Source organism: Ixodes scapularis, unplaced genomic scaffold, assembly GCF_016920785.2.
Source record: "Ixodes scapularis isolate PalLabHiFi unplaced genomic scaffold, ASM1692078v2 PGA_scaffold2__306_contigs__length_199485367, whole genome shotgun sequence".
Lineage (NCBI taxonomy): Eukaryota > Metazoa > Arthropoda > Arachnida > Ixodida > Ixodidae > Ixodes > Ixodes scapularis.
In genome coordinates, this window is record NW_024609857.1 from 7,655,816 (window position 1) to 7,678,406 (window position 22,591).

General features: G+C 46.8%; 1 protein-coding gene across 1 annotated transcript; it reads left to right on the top strand.

Moving 5' to 3' along the window:
* The first annotated feature begins 500 nt into the window (after positions 1 to 500).
* LOC115326364 (zonadhesin-like) lies at positions 501 to 21,948 on the top strand. Its single transcript, XM_042292160.1, has 4 exons — positions 501 to 504; positions 611 to 703; positions 10,522 to 10,858; positions 21,695 to 21,948. The coding sequence occupies exons 1-4, from the start codon at positions 501 to 503 to the stop codon at positions 21,918 to 21,920; spliced, it is 660 nt and encodes a 219-aa protein (XP_042148094.1). The 3' UTR covers positions 21,921 to 21,948.
* The last annotated feature ends 643 nt before the right edge of the window (positions 21,949 to 22,591 follow it).

Here is a 22,591-nt window from a genome sequence, read left to right on the forward strand (position 1 = left end):
TTTTGTTTTGGCCTGACGGCTGGCAGAATCTATCAATAATAATAAAAAAAAAAAAACGAATGTGCACGTTGAAAGAATGGACGTTCTTGTTTTTTTATGCACCCATAACGTTTCTTTTGCTGTTTCATATTACCAAGTGGAACCTTCGCAATAACACCTTCAGCCCGTTAAAGAGGGGCAGTGAAGAAATATTGTAATATTTAATTGAACGGTTTTAAGAGTTATCGGAGAATCACAAAAATAGTGACCAAAGGGTATTTTACACTGCCGAACCTTTCATCACCAATTGGTTAGAAGAAAGTTAAGCGATTCTGCAGGTGACATCGCCTGGTGGCGGGAGCCGTTCTTGTCGGCAAATGCTGCAGTCTCATTGGCCACTCAGTTACAATGAGATGCCTGAGACTCACCACGCCCTACATTTCTTCAGCTTGCAGAGAATATTGTTATAGTTGACATCTTACCCATTAGAGACAACCACGGACGATCGCAGGGGATTCTGTATGCGTCAGTAAAACTGTCCTAATGTGGGTCTGGATTTAGTTCCTTTACCTTCGTTTCTTCCCCTTTGTTGTCGAAGCGGAAGTAATAACGTTTCACTGCAATCCCGCAGGTGTCAACCATGGTAACAACCCCAACCCTCCAGGAGGTGGTCGGTTCGGAGTACCCTATCCGCCGGGAAGAATACCCAAAATTGTGATAACAAGTAAGTATCTCTCCTTCTTTCGCATGACGTTTGGTGAAGTTCTTGCGGATTGATTATGTATTGAAGAAGAAAAAAAATCTACTCTTTGCAGCTGTGCTACTTGTGTAGGCTTGTTACATGTTGTGGAGGTCGTCAAAGGTTGTCACACGTTGTGGACCCACCCGCGGGCTTTACGTTTCGAGCAGCTGACTGGTTGGCTTGCCGCAGTTTTGGCGACAAACCAACCAGTAACCGGTGACGCGTTACAAGTAACGGCATTACCGGTAACACGTTAGTTTTTTATAACAAGTAACGTACTCGCTATCTTTTCAAAACAGTAACGGGTAACGTATTAACGTTACTTATTTCGAGTAACAGGTAACGGAGTTACGTTGCTCCTCTCTTTTTTATTCCGAAGACTAAAAAAAAATCACACTTTATCTTTTTTGTGTTTTTAGGCACCAAGTTATGTGAATTTGTGTTTTTCGCGTTCTTTTTAGTTGTTTTTTTAGTTTTTTCTTTCGAGTATTTAGGTGAAACTGTATAAAAGGTTAAGTAATTACCTTTAATTCCTGCATTAACATAATATTTCTTAAAATACTCCCCTTATACATAGGTGTGAAGTCACAAGAGTAAAACGTGTCAATTCTTAATTGAACATGTAACGCAAAAGTAACATGCTTTACTTTTGATCGGTAATGGTAGCGCGTTAATTTTATTTGCAAGTAACGAGTAACGTCTTTCGTTACCTTTTTCTATAACGCCTACAACACTGGTCTGCCGTGAGAGGGGAGGGGTAAGCCGCACCAGTAACTAAGTATATCCACTGCAGAAACGAAACATTCTGGGCATGACAATTACTGTAACGGGAAATGTTACCTGCATACCTTAACTGAGCTTGTAATTGATGAGTGCGCGCTGATAGCTTGAACGACCGAGGTCCTTCTTCGTGGTTGTGAAGGAAACGGATGCCATCGAGTTTTCCCGCGCGCACAAAACGAGCTGCTGATTTCGCGCGCCAAAGCAAGCCGGCCTTCTGGTATCGATCAAGACCGTCGAAACCCGAATATACTCCGTTTCACCTTACGATGGACAGCAGCGGACGCTACGAGCCATTTCAATGTCGTGTGAGTGTCACGTGAACTTCGGGAGAGACGCAGCAATGCGCGCGGTACGTAGTTACGTGATTTGTACGCAGTGCTCGTATCGCTGGGATGGCTCCTGAGGTCCGCTGCGGTCCATCGCGATTAAGTGATGTTGAGCAGAAAAGTAGCCTCACGGAAAATCTTCATACACGCACATTTGAATAGAATGTAATAAAAATATTGTGTTTGTTTTAAAGTCAGAAAAACTAAGAAGGGCGAGGGAAGTATTTTAGTTTTCTAGGCTAGGTGGCGCGAGCTACCGCCCGTTATAAATATAGCAATTAGCATTCATTCATTCATGTGGTAGAGGGATACCCGAAACTAGACGGAGCTGAACGGAGCAACGCAACGACGCGTCGGAAGCCATGTGTCGCGAACCGTCCTGTGCGGCGATTTGAAGCAGCCATCTTCCCGACAGTTCGCACGCCGGATCGGACAGTTTTGACGCGCATGTGTTTCGCGCTTTTGGCCTCATTCTCCAACGCCCGACATCTGCTGTATATACCAACTATCTTCCAAGCACAAGACAACGCGCATCCTTATAGGCGGGGACTTTAATATCCCCCACACCACCTGGGGCTACCTGCGCAACGGCAGATCCGAAAGACAGATATACGGGCTCACTTGCAACAACCGCATGAGGCTGGCCAACGCTATAGACCATTTGCTGTATTACTCAAGCATCAAGGTGAATGCAGGGATTGGTGTTCCACGCGCCACACGTGCACGCCTTCCCCGTATAAAAGATTCGAAGTAAATAACCAAAATAAAGCGTTGACGAACGCGCGTGCAAGATGCCATTTGATTAAAGTATTTGGTTTAGAAAATTTACTACTTCTGAAGCCAGCACGTGCGGCGCGTGGAACACCAATCCCTGCATTCTCCTTGATGCTTGGGTAATATAGCAGAAGGTATATTGGTGACGTAAGCGATCGAAAGTGTCGCTGTGATCGGCCCACCACAATTGGCAAAATGCTGACTATGACGTCAGCAAAGGATTTCTCAGCGACGCAAATAGAAGGAATGTAAGAAGTTATTTTATGACGGGGTTGGATGTGTTGGTTTCAGAGCGCTATGATTTCAGGCTTCCACCCGCTCATTACAAACACCATTGAACTTGTTGTTCACAAGATAATGACGTCACGAAAGGTAACCAAACGAGGGCGCAACCGAAACATCTCGCCGCTAATAGAACATCCCACACGCATTGGCAGTAGTGTTGAACGTGATATGAATACGGACTTAAGGTAGACGACACGATTCACGAACGGGACGTGGACCAACACTTTCGACTCCCTCGGCAGCGTCCATTTTATTCTATAAATACAGTTGTACACAAGTAAATCATGGTCGCCGAGCGTGGACAAGCGCGATGGTTACCGTCAACCCAACTTCAAGTGGGAAAAAGTCAGGGGAGACCTGCAGAACTGCCCCTGTTACTACACTTGCGGAATGGGATAGCACCATCAGCACGGCGTGTGAGACTCACACTTCTTATTTCACCGCCTCACCACAAACCCCGCAAGTAAACAGGCACCTCTTCGCGCTATAGAACAAGTGGCCGTCTGTCATGAAGAACAAGCGCCGCCGCAAACACGACAACTCATTACAATAGGCTCCAGATGCGGCGACGGCAAAAGCCCAAGAGTACGCGTGGGAGCTCGTCAGTAGATTTTGGATTGACACGTGCGAACGGATAAACTTCCACCTCCACAACCCACAAACGTGGCGAATCATCGATTCGCTCCTTGGAAACAAACGCCACCGAAACATAGTGCCCAACATCCTACTAAGACAGAACATATCTAAACAACAGTTCGCAGAACGGGCTTTTGCGCACTTTTTTTCCCATAGGTCACCCCTGAGTCACAAGCGGCTACGGACGCCCCCTTTTGGCTCCACGAGCTCAACAAAGCATTAGACGAAATAAAACACACCAGCGCTCCGGGTCCGGACCACATCACGTACTCAATGCTGATAAATCTACACACTGCACAGAGGAAGCACTCCTCGAGTTCATCAAAGACGCGTGGGAAACCGGTCGAATTCAACCCAAGTGGCAAATCGTAAACATCCTACCGATGCCTAAGTCGGGAAAGTCACCTGATGAGGTCGTCGAATCCCGGAGAAAAGCTCACCGGAGAAAAGCTCACCGCAAAACCGGCGGATGCGGAGAAAAGCTCACCGGCCCTTGAGCGTATGCATAGAAACGCTCACCGATTTTTTTTTCTTCTTTTTATATGGAGGCTGCTGGATCATGCGTAACATATTTCAATTTATTATCATTAAAATTCCTCAGCTTTGTAACAAAGAAAATGTCCTTTTTTGTATTATTCGTCAAGCTTATTGGGTATATTGCTCCCAAATTAATAATTGCGGGCGAGTGTTTTTTGCGGCTAACTCTCTAGGCAACTAAAGAATTAACTGAAAACTTCATGAACTAGAAGAACAGGAAAAAGTACGAAAACTTAATAATGTCTGCCTAAAACCTAAAAATCAGAACTTTAAATGCCGAAAATCCGAAAGTGCATGCGCAACAACGCGGTGCCTTAAATTCTCTTTGAAGCTTTTTTTAACCTTTGAAGACAGGATAAAACAGTCAATAGGATATCGAGGCTTCTTTCTTCCATGAACATGCACGTTTTCTAGCCGTTCGTGCTGGTGGGTGCTTCCACACCTTGCCTTTGTGTGATAGTGCCTTTTTACGGTGAGCCACCCATGACCTTTAAGCTGCACACTGTCACCATTGTTACTTGTGACCTATGCAAGAACTAGTCTTCTCTAAGGTAGCGAATATGGCGAGTTGGTTAACGTTATACATGATAAAAAGCGCTCACACGACAACGACGGAGTGAAGACAACAAACACGACAGGACGAAGCTGTTTTCGCAGCTGAAGTTTTGCTAGTTAAATTAACAGAAAGAAAACAGCTTAGCCGACACTGATTTTATCAACACCTACTTATCTATTAGGCACTACGCAATATTTGGAGCTAAAACGTTTTACACACCGCTATTCATATTAGCTCGCAAAGAACAAACCTCTTTATTTGACAGAGCTACCGATGGCGCACTGTCACTTGTAAACAAATTGTTGTCTTTCTTACCGGTGAGCGATGTTCTGATTTTATACCCTTGCAGCTTCATTAATATACAAATTGGGTGATCACTAATATCTAAAAATTTAGTAAATATGCCCAATGAACTTCAATGATATCACAAAAAAGGGGACATATTTTTAATGAAGTGACGAATGCGCATTGTGTTAAATTACCACGTTTGACGCAGAATCCGCTAAGTTAAAGAGAAAATCGATGAGCTTTTCTCCGCATCCGCTCAAAGCGCAGTGAGCTTTTCTCCGCATCTGCCGGTTTCGTGGTGAGCTTTTCTCCGGTGAGCTTTTCTCCGCCGCCCGAGGTCGCCAACCTGAGGCCAATCTCTCTCACCTCATGCGTTGACAAGACAATGGAGAAAATGGCGCTCGAACGGATCGAATGGCACCTGGAGACTGAACGCGCTTTGTGTTACACCATGACGGGAGGTCGCAAACATGTTTCGACCCAGGACACTTTACTTTGGAATCAAGATGACACACTCGCGCACCCTAGCGCAGCACAAACACGCACCGTCGTCCGCATCGACATGCGTAAAGCATTTGACTATACTGGCTCACGACCCCGTCCTTCAGAAAGCGCGGGAGGTCAATCTGGGACCCCGCATGGTCCGCTACTTCACCTCCTTCCTGAAATCGAACTACATCCAGCTAAAGGTTGACGACTACACCAGCCGCACCCACTGAATCACGGAAGGACTCCCTCAAGGAGCGTTTACCCTCTCCGACCCTCTTTAACCTTGCCTTAAAGGATTTTCCGCCTCTTCTCATGGCGATCTCTGTCCTCATATTTGCACTCTATGCAGAAGACGTCACGTTGTTGTGCCATAAGGCGCCTCGTCTTGTTTACTCTCCTCTTTGTCCTGTAGTTTTTTTTTTTTTTGTCGCTTTATATTCTGAACATGAACCAACTCGCCCAGATTTCCACTTTGCTCATTAGGGACTCCCCGGGTAACCCAAAAACAATACTCCAGAAGGGCTTGGGCACGATACATGCATACTTGCAAACGATCACACTCACCTCGCCTTCTGAAAAAACGGAATACGTAGTCCTACTCAATTCGAACACACAGAGAGGAGACCTCCGAAGGAAAGGAGTAGAAAGAGTTGAATTCGAGACTTTCGCTCTCAAATTTAACTCTTTCTCGTGGGACAAGCTGTTCCACGGAAAACGCAAATCCGAACCCTAGGACTCTATTTAGACCAGAACGGATTGGGACGTACTTGGTTCCACCGCACCGCAAACCAATGCGCCCACATACTACGCACCTCGAACGCGTGTCGAGAAGGCCGTACGACCTCAAAGAACACACGGGACGACAAGTGATCGAAGCTCTCCTGATCAGTCGCACAATGTACGGCCTCCCCTACCACTCGCTCACCAAAGCACAGACCAAACAACTGAAAGCGTTCCTTCGAAAAGCGTCCCGAGTCATCAGTGGCCTTCCCAAATACACCCCTAACGAACAACTGCACTCCACGTTGACACTGAACACCCTCGAGGAGCGTGTTAACCTCGCCAGGGCGGCAGAGATATAGCGACTTCAGGCCTCCAAGCAAGGGTGCGAGATCCTGGAGGACCCGAGCTACTACAACTCCCAACGCCCACCCAGCCCCCCGGAACCACCCCCGTTGACACCGTCGCTACCTATCACATACCTTTCTCTCCCCAGACATATTAACTCCGACAACGGCAAGCAAAAAAAAAAAAGGCCTGTCGAGCTGCTCGCCTCGTCGCGACACACGACGCCAGCATCATTTACACGGATGCTGCACATAACTCCGAAACTCAAGAAAGCGTGGTGGCGATTGCGGAGGAGGCAGACAGCCACACCTCCTTCTACCACAACTGTACGTCGAGCACAGATCTCGAAATCCAAGCCATCCTGACGGCAGCCGACCTACACACTGATACCAAATACGATATAGCTTCGCCAATACTGGAAACTCCTCCGAAAACACATAGGAGCGGCGGCGAACGTGACAGTGGCGCCTCTAGCGGACTCGGAGTCTACGGAAGCAGTCGTCGCAATGGAAAAGTATAGGCTCCGCGACGTCCTCGAGCTTTACAAGCCCCGTATCGTCACCCTAACAGCAGAAACAATTTATTACGGTCAGTTCGCTTGCAAAGCGGAATCCACTGATCGCAACTGCAACGACAATCGAATAACAACGCGCGCATAAACAAAGATAGAGCAGTTTATTTAGCGGTCTCAAACGCCTCTCAGGGGATCACACGCGTTTGAAACGCGTCTGGGAAGCGGAAAAAAGGCGTTTAGCTACTCGAACTACGTCGTAATCGTTAAAACATGCAAAAACGACATGTTAATAATACCAGAGCAAGCGCACGAGCTGCTGGAGCATAAAAACAAAACAAAAAGTAAGGATAAAAATGAACGTGCAAACACTTACCGAACTTTGCAGAAAAAATGGTGTCGCCATTCCCGACGAAAATAAGAAGAAACGGGAAAGAGAAGCGAACAACGGCGAATAAAACAAAGAAGCTAGCAAAAAACTATTTCAACGACGACGATCGTTGCGGCAATTATAGAAAAAAAGAAAGAAAAATGGAAAGCAGCAAATGAATAGCTGGTGGTCGCCACCGGTGTTGAGTCCACGACAAACAAAGCGGAAGCAACAGACGAAACTAATGAAAAAAGAAGAAAGCGACCCTTTTTTTTTCAGCTGCTTGTTGTACATTTCTTTATTTGCTTTCGCGGCGTAGGTACGAACTAAAAACAAAACAGGGTAAATAAATAACGTAGTGCAGCTCACACTGCCCGGTAAAAAGAGTCGCAGAAATGTTTTGGTTGCAGGCAGCAATCTTCTATATGTGCTAGCAGTGAGTAACCTTTTTTTGGTTTCGAATTTCTTTTTCCAGTGACTTTGGCGGGTCGTTCGTTCGCTCGCTTGACGAAGCAGTTTAAAAGTGCATTCAAGTACTTGTTGACGTAGGTGTCCGTAGGTTGACGTAGGAAGCAGAAGAAAGATTTTCCACCACATCGCACAAACTTATTCTTGCAATGGTAGGCACCACATCGCACAAACTTGTTCTTGAATGCGGCGGGTTGATCAACAAACGATGACCCGTAGCAGACGTGCTGGCCGGAGTACACAAATAAAATTCGAATAAAAATGGGTAACGAGCTTACACTTCTTAATATATTTAATAAATATCAAAAAGCACGTATGACGATTTTGGATTAGAAACTCAATCGAAGGCGAAAATAGAAGGTTATCGCAGAGGACAGTGGAAGAAAACAACAACAACAACAGCAAAGTTGCAGACGGCCCTCAAAATGCCCGGGCCTAGCGCAGACGAACCAGGGTAGTAAGCGCCGAAGCGAAGGAAAGGGAGTAAAAACTAAGCCAAGCAAAGCAAGGATACCCGATTGTTTACACGTCTGGCAAAAAAAAAAAAAAAAAAAAAAACGAAAAGCGAACAAAAAATATACACAGCAACATATAAGCAGGAGGAAGAAATAACGCGGCAGAGTGGCGTCGCCTCAAAAATATAAAAGAAAGAAGACTCAAAAATGGAAAGAGTGGAGACGGTTCAACGGGTGTCGGCCTTTGTCGTAGAAGTAAAGAAGCAGCGAAGCAGAAGATGTTGGTCGTCCCCAGTCGTCCCCGCGCTAACAATCGGAATTTGTGCACTGTAAATAACGTGACTGAAATCATCTTTTTCGCGGGGCTACGACGCTCTCCTCTTCTTTCTTTGCAAGCGCGAGAAGTCTGCTTTTTTCGTAACTCCGCTTTTGTTAATCTATAATCGCGTCAGATTTGCATATGCGCAACGACTTCTTTCGAATCATACTGACATCGCCGTAACGTACGTGGTTCGAAATTGACTTCTGCTTCTTCATCCGGAGACGATCTTAACGGGATTAGCCAGCTCGCCTGTTCGACGAAACGTTTATAAGCAAGACACTCATGAGAAATGGGAATTGCAATGACAAAACGAATTGACTGATAAGAACAATAAAGTTGAAACGAAGCTATGTTCTGAAATGTTTGTACATTTCCCTTTTTCACGAAACAGCGCGAAGGCATACATTCGTGTTTGGCTTGGCTTACATAGGTTGTGACAGAATGTTTTCTTCGGGAGAACTCCGAAATTGCACCCAGAAAGCTGTAACATCTTTCCCACGCGAAGAGAATGTCCTTCACTCATGAGCTGGCACCCATTTTTTAACTTTCAAAGCAGCGAATGTCCGTGAGAATTTTTTTTTCGTTGGTCACCTCGCACGGAGATAGGCAAAACCAATGCATTTTCGAGAATTTGTCTGCCAGTGGAGACTCCGAGCTCGCCAGGGGCGCTGCAATCACTTTTCGCCCGTTTTCCGCGGGAGTTGCCAGTATTGGCTTCCACGGTATTTGCTGATACCTCTTCTACGACCGTGCACATTCGGTCAGACAGCCAGGCAGTTATCAGACGAATTCATAAGCACCATACTTTCCCCTCATCTACACCCAGCCGTGCACGGCCTCCGTGCCAAGCTATCTACCAACAGTCGCATCCTTCTCAAATAGGTACCGGCCCACTCAGGGGTAAGGGGCAATGGGACTGCCCCGTCACAAACCACAGCACTCTTGAGATTACAAGCAGACTCTCCTCGCTCCCTGAGCTGGGAAGACTGGGTCGCTCCACCTGATCCGACCCTTTTCAACTCGTATTGTACCGCTCTTCTACGCCGTATCACAGAAGAAACACCCATACAACATCGAAGAGAACGACGAAAGTGCGACTGAAAGAAGTGACAAATCACAGCACCCCCCCCCCCCCCCCCCCCCGCACTCTACACAAAGGGTGAACAAAGTGTTTTCTCCCTCTCACACACTAAAAGATTGTTACTTCAGCTGCATGAGGCAAAGTGGTTTGTTGACATTCCCCGACAAGGCCGACCTCTTTGATTATTTAGAATAGTCTCTGCTCCGCTCAAGGGACACTCGAACGGCGTTGAAGTGGCCGGTACACGTGTTGTAACATTCTTCACTTGTCAGGAGTTACAAGTTCCGCCCCTACATTTAACTTCATTCTAAAATTTCACCTAAAGTTTGCCCTTCATACAGGTGTACTCGTCCACGCGTCTACTTGGTGAAAGCGCTTAATTTTTTTTTGTTCGTAAAAATGTTACCGATCAACCGGTTAAACAATCTAATCGCGATCAAAGCATTATTCAATTAACCGATCGGTTAATTGATCAATTGCCTATCCCTAGCTAAAATTCCTTACTCTATAAGAGCCCGCAGCGTCAACCGCATCATTTAGCTCTAGGCGCCGGCCCCACAGCCAACACGTCAGAAAAAATACTGTCCAAGGCGTATCTCCTATTACGATCCCAATGGTCACAGAAAGACCGTCTGCAGACTTGTTGGGATCCCACGTGCGTGTGACGCAAACACGCTCCGAACACGCATGCGCGCGTCTTGCCCCTAGATGATTCTGTCATCGTGTCCGTCAGTGTGAGTGTGGCCGTGGTACGTCCGTCCACATCGATGAGGCGCCGTGCATGAACCATCCAAGGCCCGAATGTAGTCAGACTTTGGTGGGGCCTTGTCGGTATCCTTTTCTTATTGCAGTACCGCCGGGCCCTTCGTGCGAGTGCGACCAAGGCCTGAACGAGGAACTGGGCGACCCCGTCCAGCACCCGGACCGCCAGTGCGGCGGCGCGGTCAACGAGTCCGTGCACCGGAAACCGAGGCGACGGTGCTCCCGTTGCGTCTGCCTGCCGGGCTACGTGCGCAACAGGCGCTGGGAGTGCATCGCCGAGGCCGACTGCACCCGCTGCGAGCGGCGATCGAACGAGTACTACGTCACTTGCGGCTCCCCTTGCGTCAAGTACTGCTCCAAGCCCGTACAGAAGTATTGTTCTCTTGAGTGCAGGACGGGCTGCGTTTGCGCAGAAGGCTACATCAGGTCGGTGGGAACGGCGGCCCCTTGTGCGAATTAAGTGCAAAACATGCATGTTGACAATATTCACCATAAGGAAGGTGGCCCAGAGAAGGTGTCCGTATACCCCTCTCTGTGTTACCTTCCTTACGGTAAACTTTGTGCGTACTTTCTCCGTGTCTGTGCGTGTGCGCGCCCGTAACGAATTGCGGCAACTGTAATGGTAACTTAGATGTGTGCGTGAGTTTGTGTGCTTCTGCGCGCGTGAGCGTGTAAACGCGAGTGAGTGCGTGTGCTTACGTGCATGTGCATGCACGCACACCTATGTGTTTGCGTGAGTGTCTGTGCACCCGGGTGCGCTTGCTTACATGCGAGCGCTGCTGTGCTTGCGTGTGTGTGTGTGTTTGTAGAAGTGTAAATGTTTACGTGTGTGCTCGCGCGCGTGCCTGCGTGCTCGCATGTGCGAGCGCAGATGTGCGTGCGTGTGTACGTGTGTATGTGTGTGAGTGTTTGTTGCCTGCGTGCGTGTGGGGTGTGAGTTTAGGTATACTAGGTATCTGTGTGGGCGCCTTTGCATGTGTTGCGCGCGTGTGCATGCATATGTAGGAAATATCCTTTTAACTCCAATTTATTCAAAAAAAGTGAAAAGTACACTAATGCGGTTTTTTTCAGGCCCTCACGATAAGTCAAATAAGTATTGCAAAATTCTTCATTAACATTTTATTTGTGGAAAATAAACATATGGCTTGAATTAGAAACTTGGTGAGCTTGATTGAAAACCCCTAAATTAATCAATTTTTAAAATGATTTTAAGCGCGGGGGCGCACTGCAGTTTTTGCTCGCGCAGCAGACCCTGTGGCGCGTGCGGATGAAAAGATTATCATCGACGTTTTCAGACCGCCAGCGCTGCGTCTGTTGCACGAGTGGACGCTTTAAGCACTTCTGCGCTTACCACGTGCTTAAAATCTGTCTAAACTTAACTGATTTGGTGGTTTTCAATCAAGCTCAATAAGATTCTAATTTAAGTCATATGTTTATTTTCAATAATTAAAAAAAATTGAACACATAGTAGGTCATATTTAAACGTATCGTGAGTATTAGTCCCTAATAGTGTTCTTGCACGAGAGGCCCATGACGCAACGCTACTACCGGTCCGCAAATCTCACCGGAACCCACCGGAATCCATGTTGGAGGCATTCGTCGCTGTTATATGCTATGTATTGTGTGCCTTGGGGTCTTTGGGGCCGTGTTCGCACTGTAGTTTGTCGGCTCACTGGAAGTTTAAAATGGCCAGTTGCGCCGTAACTAATTGTTCCAGCCGTAAAAGTCGGCGACAACGGAGCTACGGCCAGCAGTATTGGTTTTTCTACTAGAATGCCGGAAACCATTAGGAACCAGGACAAGGCGATACTCGAACAATCGGTTCGCCGGCGTTATAAATAGCTCCGTCGGATGGACGGTACCTCGACCAGGCGGAGCAGAACGAAGAAGAAAGCAGACGAAGGGTTTGACGTGTTCGTTTTGCCGCGACAAGCTGATGTTGTTTGAGCGCTTGCCAACTTTATGTAATATAGTTAATACGCGATTGCGGTGTTTTTATACTAAGTAGGAGAAAAAATAACAAAGTAGAGACCTTACGGGTGATGTTCTGCTGCTTAGTTGTGCATATTTAGGCGTCGTCAGCAATATCGGCTCATCGGGGCCGCCAACTGGGGCCGCCGATGCGCGCTTCTGTGCCCCGTCATTCCGAAGCGGCCAAAGGCATGCAGTGTTATAGGCGTTTCCGAAGAAAAGTGTCAAAATACGTTACTCGTTACTTGGAAATAAATGGAACGCGTTACCATCTTACGTTACTTCCAAATAAAAGGAACTCGTTACCGTTACCGTTAGTGACAAAACGTAACGCACGTTACTTTTGTGTCACTTTTGTATTTATGAATTGACATGTTTTCCTGTTTTGACGTTAGCGGTATGCGTAAGCGCCATATGAGGAGCGTAAGTTCGTCTGCTTCTTGCACAGGCGTTGCGTTGATGTCAGAATGCCGAGCGCTGATTGGCTGATTGAAAAAAAAAAAAATAGTGGGTTGACCTCAAGTCCTTTAGCATTGAGATTCACCCACTATCCTTTCAATCCATGCCAATCGGAGCTCGGCATCAGACTAATATAACCGCAATTCCTTCGCAGAAAGCAGACAACTTGCTCTTTGCATTTAAGAAACAACAATAAAAAAACATTATGTCCACGCACAAACTGAACATAATTACCTTATTTTTTTACGACTAACAAAACAAAAAAGAAAGACGCCAAAAACTCAACAATTCACACGGCTTGGTCCCTAAAAACACGAAAAAAGTTGAAGTGCATAATATATTTTAAGTTTTCGAGAGAATATGTAACGAGTAACGTAACTGCTTTACCCTTTTCTCGAAATAAGTAACGTAAGTTGACCGTTACTGTTTTGAAAATGTAACGAGTACGTTACTACGTTACCGAAAAAATTGATGTGTTACCGGTAACGCCGTTACTTGCAACGCGTTTCCGCCAACTCTAAATGCATAGAACCTTTCACTCTAAGCTATTATATTAACGTACGATCTCGACAGAAAAGCTTTGTACACCAATTAAGAGTTTGTGGACTGCACATCAAGTCAAGAACCTTTTTGTGATTGACTTAGACAAGCACATATATTTTGAATTGTGGTTAAACAAAGAGGGCTCTATGACTCTACGGCACTAATGCTGCCGCAATATAACGCCGAATGCCTCCAACATGGCGCCACTGCGCTGATAGCAGACGACAATGTTGGTTTTGATTTTGAGTCTAGCCGGAAGTGATGTCATGTGCAAGAAACCTACACAAGGAGGCTTTAGTGGACAGGAGGTGGTGTCTGTATCCTCCATACATGAAGCGAAGTGGAACGGAAGTATAGGCGTGGCCGCCAAATGTCGTCTCAGTCCCTAGACAATATTTTCCCTCTATCTTCTTTCTTTTACTAAGTTCCCCATCATTTAGCAGTCTTGGCTAATTTTCGTGACAATTATAAAACTCAGTTAACTTACGTCTCTATGAAAATATGGTGTAAACAATCCTCGCTGCCACGACATTGCATTGGTAACGCGGGTGTTTGCGCAGTATTTGTATGCCAGCGTCCACTGCATCGGGGTCGAACAGGTGAGATTTGGAGGCGTGTGGCGTACGCTCTCGACACGAATCCCGGAGAAAAGCTCACCGGAGAATAGCTCACCGGAAATAAGCTCAACGGAGAAAAGCTCACCGCAAAACCAGCGGATGCGGCGAAAAGCTCACCGACCATTGAGCGTATGCGGAGAAAAGCTCACCGATTTTTTTCTTCTTTTTATATAAAGCTGTTAAATTACGCGTAACATATGTCAATTTATTATTATTAAAAATCGCCAGCTTTGTAAAAAAAAAAATTCTTTTTTCTAATATTTGTTAAGCTTGCGGTATTGGGTATATTGCTCACAAATCAATAATTACGGGTGAGTGTTTTCTGTGACTTACTCTCTAAGCAACGAAAGCCTTGAAAACTTTGTGAAGTTGAAGAACAGGAAAAAGTTCGAAAACGTAGTAATATGTCTGCCTAAAACCTAAAAATTCAAACTGTAAATGCCGAAAATCCAAAAGGTCATGCGCAACAACGCGGTGCCTGAAATTATCTCTGAAGCTTTTGTTAACCTTTGAAAACAGGATAAATCAGTCAATTGGATATCGAGGCTGCTTTCTTCCTCGGACATGCACGTTTTCTAGCGGTTCGTGCTGGTGTTTCCACACGTTGCCTTTGTGTGATAGTGCCCTCCTATGGCGAGCCACCCATGACCTTCAGAGCCACACACTGGCACCATTGTTACTCGTGACCTAAATAATAAGTGGTCCTCGGTAAGGGTAGCGAATAGGGAGAGTTTGTGAAGGTCATGCCTGATGAAAACCGCTCAAGCGACGACTACGGAGTGAAGACAACAAACACGACAGGACGAAGCTGTTCTCGCAACTAAAGTTTTGTTAGTGAAATTAACAGAAAGAAAACAGCGTAGCCGACACTGATTACATCCACCTACTTCTCTATTAGGCACTACACAATATTTGGAGCTGAAATGGTTCACACACCGCTATACATATTAGCTCGCAAAGAACGAACCTCTTTATCTGACAGCTACTGACGGCGCACTCTCAGCTGTCAATAAAGCGTTGTCTTTTTTTTTTGCCGGTGTACGATGTTCTGATATTATACCCATGCGGCTTCATTAATATACAAAATGGGTGATTATAAATTTCTGAGGAATAATTAGATATGCCCAATGAATCAAGAATATTACAAAAAAGAGGAAATATTTCTAATGAAGTGACGAATGCGAATTGTCTTTAATTGCCACGTTTGACGCGGAATCCTTTAAGTTAAAAAAAAAAAAAAATCGGCGAGCTTTTCTCCGCATCTGCCGGTTTAGCGGTGAGCTTTTCTCCGGTGAGCTTTTCTCCGCCGCCCCTCGACACCGCGCCGGGAGCGTCGTGTCGTGAGCGAGTCGTCATAGCCAGACTTTGGAAACCGAGCGCGTCAGTCGTCGTACGCGCGAACGCTGAGAATGGCTCCGCGGGTTGAGAAAGCCATCCAAGCCCTGCTTCCAGGAGGTGCTCGTTTCTCTCCGCCGTGATGAGAATCCAGGGTCGCATCGAAACTTCTTTTGGTGCGCCGATAGTATGGTGCTTGGAGCGCGTCTCCGACTGGTGTGTTTAGTGTCCTATTCCGCCCATACATCAAAAGTGATCCTCAAGTGGGAGCAAATGACGTCACAGAAGCCGGAGTGTCATGCTGTTGCCTGTCGCGATCCCGGCGGTTGGCCGTAGAAATGCTGGCGAAAAGCACGAGCGAACGCGAGTGTCGCTGTCGTCACGGCGTCCCAACTTCCGGCTGCTTCAGCTTCCGTGGACTGTCACAGTAGAGAGCGACCTGCAGCAGAACAGGCGTCTGCCACAACTGTTGGGACGCCGCCAGGATCGTGACCGGCGACAGCATGTCACTTGTATGACGTCATCAGGCGGAAATCGAGGGACCTCTTTTTTGGGCGCGCTAAACACTCCAGTCGGGGACGCGTTCCAGGCACCATACCGATTGTATCCAAAGCCAGCCGCGACAGCGAGCAGACGAAGCAGACCGCTGGCACGGCGGAGCAGACGTAGCCTTGGTTGGGGTGGCCGCGAACCTCCCGAAGTCCGTGTACGAAAGGTTTCGAAATGTTGTAAACCCGCTAAGGTTCCAATCTGAAAAGTTCGCAACTTTAGAACCCCGCTGAGGTTCGAATTGGAATAATTCCAAAAATGTTAAGTTTTCTTAAAGGTCGAGTTCGAAGATATCATATTTTTTATAGGTAGTCGAAAAATGCGAAATTTCGCCTTTATTTAAGATTCAAGTTCGAAAAATCAAATATATCGATCCTTTTGAGGCACAAGTTCAAAAAGTTCGGAAGTTGCGATCTTAAGTTCTAAGTCTGAATTTCGCAGATGCAAATCGAATTCCGCAGTTTCAACCTAAGTTTTCGTGAATGAATCTAAACAAAATGAAAGTTGTTTACAACTCCCTGTAACGCCGAATTAGAGTGCAGCTCTTGAGGAGGAGGACGGAAGGGTACTCAGGGTCATGTGTTCTCGGGGAGGGGGGGGGGGGGGGTCACGTGACTTCACGGTTGTGCCGACTGCGACGCCGACGCCGCTCAAGCCGGAAACGGGCGCCTAAGAGCTGCGCTCTAAAATGTCACGAAAGGTTCTACACATTTTACTAAAAACGTCGCACATTTTTCTTACTCCGTGAATATACTACTTCCTTCTCAGTGCGGTGGTATTGAGGGACTATACCTGTATTACTCGTTATTTGTCTTAACATATGAAACATGCGTTGAACTGATTGAACGATTCACCGAAAAGCCCTGAGGCGGTCAGGTTAACGTACTTCTTGCTTATTTGCAAACTAGTAGCAATCTGATCAAATGCCTCCTAAATGCAATGCTGGCATAAGACAACTGCAGGACAACGCATTCACACAAAGGTATTCATGCTTCCCGAGAATATTCAGTTGCTCTGGGCGTTTATTTTCGGCGGCATGACCCGTGGGATGGAGAAAACGCTGAATTAGGGGACCCACTAAATTAGAGGACCACCGGACCTGCTCATGTTCACGACCGGCTAAACCATAATGCCGCAGCTTAGGACTTTTATTTTTCGATGAATGGATATATTGGCCGGTCTAAGACGCAGCCGGTTACTAATGATAACGAAGTAAGCGCCGATTCAGCGTTCGTTGTAACTTTCCTTGGCACGAGGAAATTGAGGGTTTGCGTTTAAAAACAGCTAATGTTATGAAGGAAGCTCCCATCAAAGCGCCTTGGTGAATTTCAAGCTAGCAGATCAGGGATTTATTGGCCAGCAGGTTACCTCGGGTCAACCTACGGAGTTGTGCGCGGGGGAGGCTCTGTGCCGAAGTCGAAAGAAAAAGATGTGACGTATACGCGTCCGAGGCCACCCGAAGTGATCATTTAGCGCTTTACAAGCGCGTCGTTTGTGGCACGATTAGCTAACAGTAAGACTCGGAGTGTAATTTCAACTCCACTTCACACGTTGACACCTTGTGTTATATTATATTTGTTGCCTGGAACCTATGGGGGTGAATTTGGTTCGAACTTTGTCGAACTTTTTCTTAGAAGTTCGAAGTTCGTCGACATTTCTGAGCTCAGCCGGTTCAAAAGTTTGAAAACCGTCGAATTTCTTAGCGTAATAAGTTTGATCACCTCGTTGATGCAAATCAACATTACAAAAACAAAGTGTGTAACTTTCACCACCAAATTAAATGTTGATCGCCACGCGTACGCAATTGGAGAGAACCAGATTGAAAATGTCCCATCAATCAAATATCTCAGCTTCCACCTTTCAGCTAACCTATCATGGAATCTTCATACTGAGCATATCATCAGCAAAGCGTCTAAAACTCTAGGATTTCTTAAACGTTCATTGTTCCAGGCTAATAAAACAACTAACTTCTTGCGTATATTTCACTCGTAAGATCGCAGTTGGAGTACGCGTCCATTATTTGGCACCCTCATCAGATGTATCTAACCAATAATATTGAGTCACTTCAAAATAAAGCCGCCAGGTTCATAGCTAAGGATTACTCCCGATACTCAAGTGTGACTAACATAAAACATTCCCTCAACCTTTCGCCACTTCATTGTCGTAGACATATTTCCCGCATTTCCTTCTTCCACAAGCTATACCATGGTTCATCTGCTTTCAGAGATTCATACATCCAGCCACCTCATCATGTCTCATCCCGCGTAGATCACCCCTTCAAAGTACGCCCCATTTTTGCTCGCACCAACCTATTCAAAAACTCCCCTCTCCTCCTCGCTGTCTCCGATTGGAACAGCCTACCCAGCGATATTGCGTCGATCACCTCAGCCCAGATGTTTTCCAACGCCCTAACCAATGTATAACGATGTATGTAGTTTTTGCTTCCCTAATTTTCACTAAGCATTCTTTTGTCTTTTCTGTTATTATATGTTGCGCCAACGTCATCTTTTTGTCAACAAAGTGCACTACCTTTGTCTATGATTACCCTCCCCCCCTATGTAATGCCCGAAAGGGTTTTTAGGGTAAATAAATAAATAAATAAATAAAATGTCGAATTTCATAGCATGAAAAATCGGAAGTTCAAAAAAATTGAATTCCTCAGCGCCTAAAATTCGAATGTTCGAAAATCGTTCAATGTTTTACGTAAAAGGCTCAACGTTCGAAACTTTGCGGACCTTTCGAACCCCCGGTTCGATCTTCTAACCTCAGGTTCGCCAAAAGTTCGCGGCATCTCTAATCCTAAGCCTAAGGTAGCAGACGATGGGGGCTTGGATGAGAGCGCGTCGGTGCGCAACCTTACCTCAAAACCCAAAATAACTTTTCACTTTTTGGATAATGGAAATATAAATCTAACTGGAAATCTATACGCCTCGCAAGTGGGCTCATTTTCGTCTTCTGCGCATGAGAAAGGAAGTAGTGGTGACGTCAAAACGCTGAGTCCTGATTGGCTGATCGCGACCCCCTATTGAGCGTCGTCTGCTCCTTTGCAACGTCGTCTGCTCGCAACATCGTCTGCGTCTGTCTTACCTTTCCTGCGACTTTCGGAGCGAACTCGACTTCGCCTTTAAGAGAGGGCAGACGAAATAACTCGAGCGGTACGTTGTTTTCGTCTAACAACTAGCAGACGCGCATCAAGGAGGGAAGTCAAAGGACTCGCTGGCGAGGTCGCGAGGTGTCCCGGGGCGCCGAGGTTTGTTTGCTTAGAACCGAGAGTGAGCGTGTGTCCGCAAGTTCCCTCCCAAACACTTTTTCCCTCCATTCATGTGCGGCGAGACCCCTCACTCTCTAACGGCGCCGGCGGGTTGGCGCAGTTAACGTCGTCTGCTTTTCGTCTGCTAGTCAAAGCGATGGCTGCTTTACCTTTCCTGCGTCTGTCGGAGATTCACCGCTTTTTAACCGGCGAGAGTCACCGTTGCCTCGGTAAACAAGGAAATAACAAGAAGAAATTGACCTCTTAATCTAAAATTGAGGTCAGCGATCAAAGTATAACACGGGAAGGGTTCACAAGGGTCGCGCGGGCATATTCCATTCAGCACGTCAGCCGGTCGTGGGCAGACAGACGGTCGCCGAGTCGCGGAGTGCCTGCTAGGCCTAACTGCCCAGCTCGTTTGGTCGCGTTCGGTGAAATCGTGGCCGTTGGAGCTTTTCCCCGGTGTCTGTGGATCCAGCGTTCTTGTTCGTCGTGCTCTGTTTCAAGTAATTTTTACTTTTTTCTTGCTGCTTGAAGTCAGGACGCGTGAGAAGCTCACGTAGAAAAATAAACGTCCGTGGGTCGTCGCGACCGCGACGCTGTCGGCCATGCTGAGTTGATCGTAAGAAGTGCGTAAGACAGCTTCGGAGCTGTTGTAGGATTTCGCCGTAACCTGCGCAAAACTTACGAAAATTTCGTTTCGTGAATACGAATTTGTTCTTAAGTTTTGTCTTACGCACATTTTTGGCGTAAGATCGTTTCGTGAATCTGGCCTCTGCACTTCCGAAAGTCGCAGGAAACGTAAGACAGACGCAGACGACGTTGCAAAGAAGCAGACGACGCTCAGATAGGGGGGCGCGATCAGCCAATCAGGGCTCGGCGTTCTGACGTCACCGCTACCCCCTGCGCAAGGAGCAGACGAACTTGCCCTCCGCATTGGAAACCTGAAATCCAGTATAAAAACCTAAAGGCCAGATAGAGTCCAATAAGGTTTCTAGTTCCATATTCCAGATAGCGAAAAGTTATTTTGGGTTTTAAAGGAGGGAAGGCAGCCTGGGATTGAGTTCTTTTCAGGCGTCGCTGGGCATGACGTCATGCCGCGTCCCGTCCTATTTCGACGTCCCTGCCCCTCTATTATATCTACCTGGCCGTATAATTCACTTGCACAAACAGCGTCACTCTTCACTTCACGGCTTATTTTAGAGCGCAGCTTTTGGGCGCCAGTTTCGGGATGAGCAGCGTCGCAGTCGGCGTCGGCGTCAGCGTCGGTGTCGGCGTAAGCACGCGCGTTGCATTATGGAACGTCACATTTCCCCGCTAAATCTAGCGGACAAACTGAATCGGTATTGAGGGTACGCGACGTCAATTTCCCCGCTAAATTTAGCGGGAACATTTCCCACCCGCCAAATGGGTGGCGAGGAGGAAAGTGGGAAAGTACGGAGGGGGGAGAGAGACATACCTCCCCTCCTCGTCCTCATGAGCTGCGCTCTAATTTCGCATTACAGAGAATGGCAAACGTCGTTCATTTTCTGGAATAAAAAAAAACACTCTCTATATGTTTATTTGTTCTAGAACAGTGGCACGCGTCCTTGCACTATAAAGGATCACTACCGTCATGGTGGAATGTATCTTTTAGTTCAATTTAAAATGCTGAAATATATATAAAGTTCCACCTCATGCTTTACAAATATACTTTGGGAGGATCCATGAAAGTCGCACAAAGTTGTGTTGTTTTTGTTGTTTTCCTTTTAAATGTCGTTGCTTTCGGCAGCTCGGTCATCTTGAACCACAGAGATTCGGAACGTCCGACGTGACGTTATGTATTTTGGGAAAAAAATATCCACTTTAATACAGCTACGGAGCCCGGAACGCGTCTCCGAGAGGAGTGTTTAGCGTCCTATGCGGAGCGCAAGTTCGTCTGCTTCTCTTGCAGGGGTTGTGGTGACGTCAGAAGAACGCCGAGCTCTGATTGGTTCTGAATGAAGTACATTGGGTAGACCTCGAGACAGCTGTGATGTCTACCCACTATCCTTCGATCAAAGCCAATCAGGGCTCGGCGTCTTTCTGACGTCACCACAACTCCTGCAAAAGAAGCAGACGACTTGCTCTACGCATTCCGCACATGCACCGAAATAGGCCCCGAAGTGGTAACAAATAACGTCACAAAAGCTGGAGTGTCGTGCTGTCTAATATCGCAATCCTGGTAAATAAACGTAAAAGCTAAAAAAAAAAAAACACGAGGGAACGGGAGTGTCGTCGTCACGGCGTCCCAACTCCCGGCTCTCAAGCTTCCGTTGTCTGTCACGCCGGAGAGCTACCTGCAGCAGAGCAGGCGCCTGTCGCTTACACCACCGTTGCTGTCACACCGCCAGGATCGCGATCGGCGACAGCGTTATACATCTATGCCGTCATCAGGGGGAAATCGAGACACAACTATTTTAGGACGCGGTAACCACACCAGTCGGAGACGCGTTTCATGGCGCCATAGTTGCAGTGTTCGCGAGGCATCTGACGTTTACCTCTTGTCGAACTGCTCAGATCGAGCCGAAACGGACCCTGCGTGCCGATTCGCGAGTGCCCCCCGAAGTGCGGACGCAACCAGGAGTACAGCCGCTGCGTCACGGGTTGCGAACCCGTGTGCGACGAGACGCAGTATCCCGGCTGCTACAAAGGCTGCCTCCGAGACGGCTGCAGGTGCAAGCCGGGCTTCAAGCTCCGGGAGATTCCGGGACAGCTGGACGAGTTCGAATGCGTCAGGTGCTGAGCACTCGACGACCACGCGTCCAATCGAATCGCTCTTCCGAGAACCGAAAGACGCGGCAGTCTGGAGTGACCGCTCATTCACACTGAAAGCGGATCCGCGTTCGCATAGCGGTTGCGAACGCAGTTGTATAAAGTTCCAGTACAATTGCACACGCTCTTGATGTCATCGAGTACGCGTGAAATTGCACTGGATCTTTATACAACCGCGTTCGCAACCGCTTTGCGAACGCGGATCCGCTTCCAGTGTGAATGAGCGGTAAGTGCGGCAAAGAAGGGAATCAGTCGAGCGTTTTAGAAGCAATAAAGAGGAGTACCGCCTCGCAGACAATCGTGTTCGATCATTCGTCAATTGAGTCCCTGAGAGTGTCAAAAGGATTGGAAGTCTTAAGGTGAAAAAATAGTCGAAGGTAGAATGGGACAGGGAGAGAACAGTGCGTGTTTTACTTCGCTTTACAGTCATAAACACCAAAACAACCTTCGAACGACATTTTTTTTTTTTTCCGACATTATTTAAAAATTAACTTAACGTTTGAACCGGCTCCATAGATACATTTAGCGGGAAAGTTTTCTCTCAAATTGTATTGTATTGTATTGAATTGTGTTGTATTTGATTGTATTGTATTGCAGTGTAGTGTATTTTATGCTTTAATTCAGGCAAAACAAATTTGAAGG

What these genes read in the sequence shown, in the direction of transcription:
- LOC115326364 (XM_042292160.1), top strand. An exon ending in ACCCAAAATTGTGATAACAA is followed by an intron (nt 704 to 10,521) that starts GTAAGTATCTCT and finishes TTCTTATTGCAG; the next exon opens with TACCGCCGGGCCCTTCGTGC. An exon ending in TGCGCAGAAGGCTACATCAG is followed by an intron (nt 10,859 to 21,694) that starts GTCGGTGGGAAC and finishes CGAACTGCTCAG; the next exon opens with ATCGAGCCGAAACGGACCCT.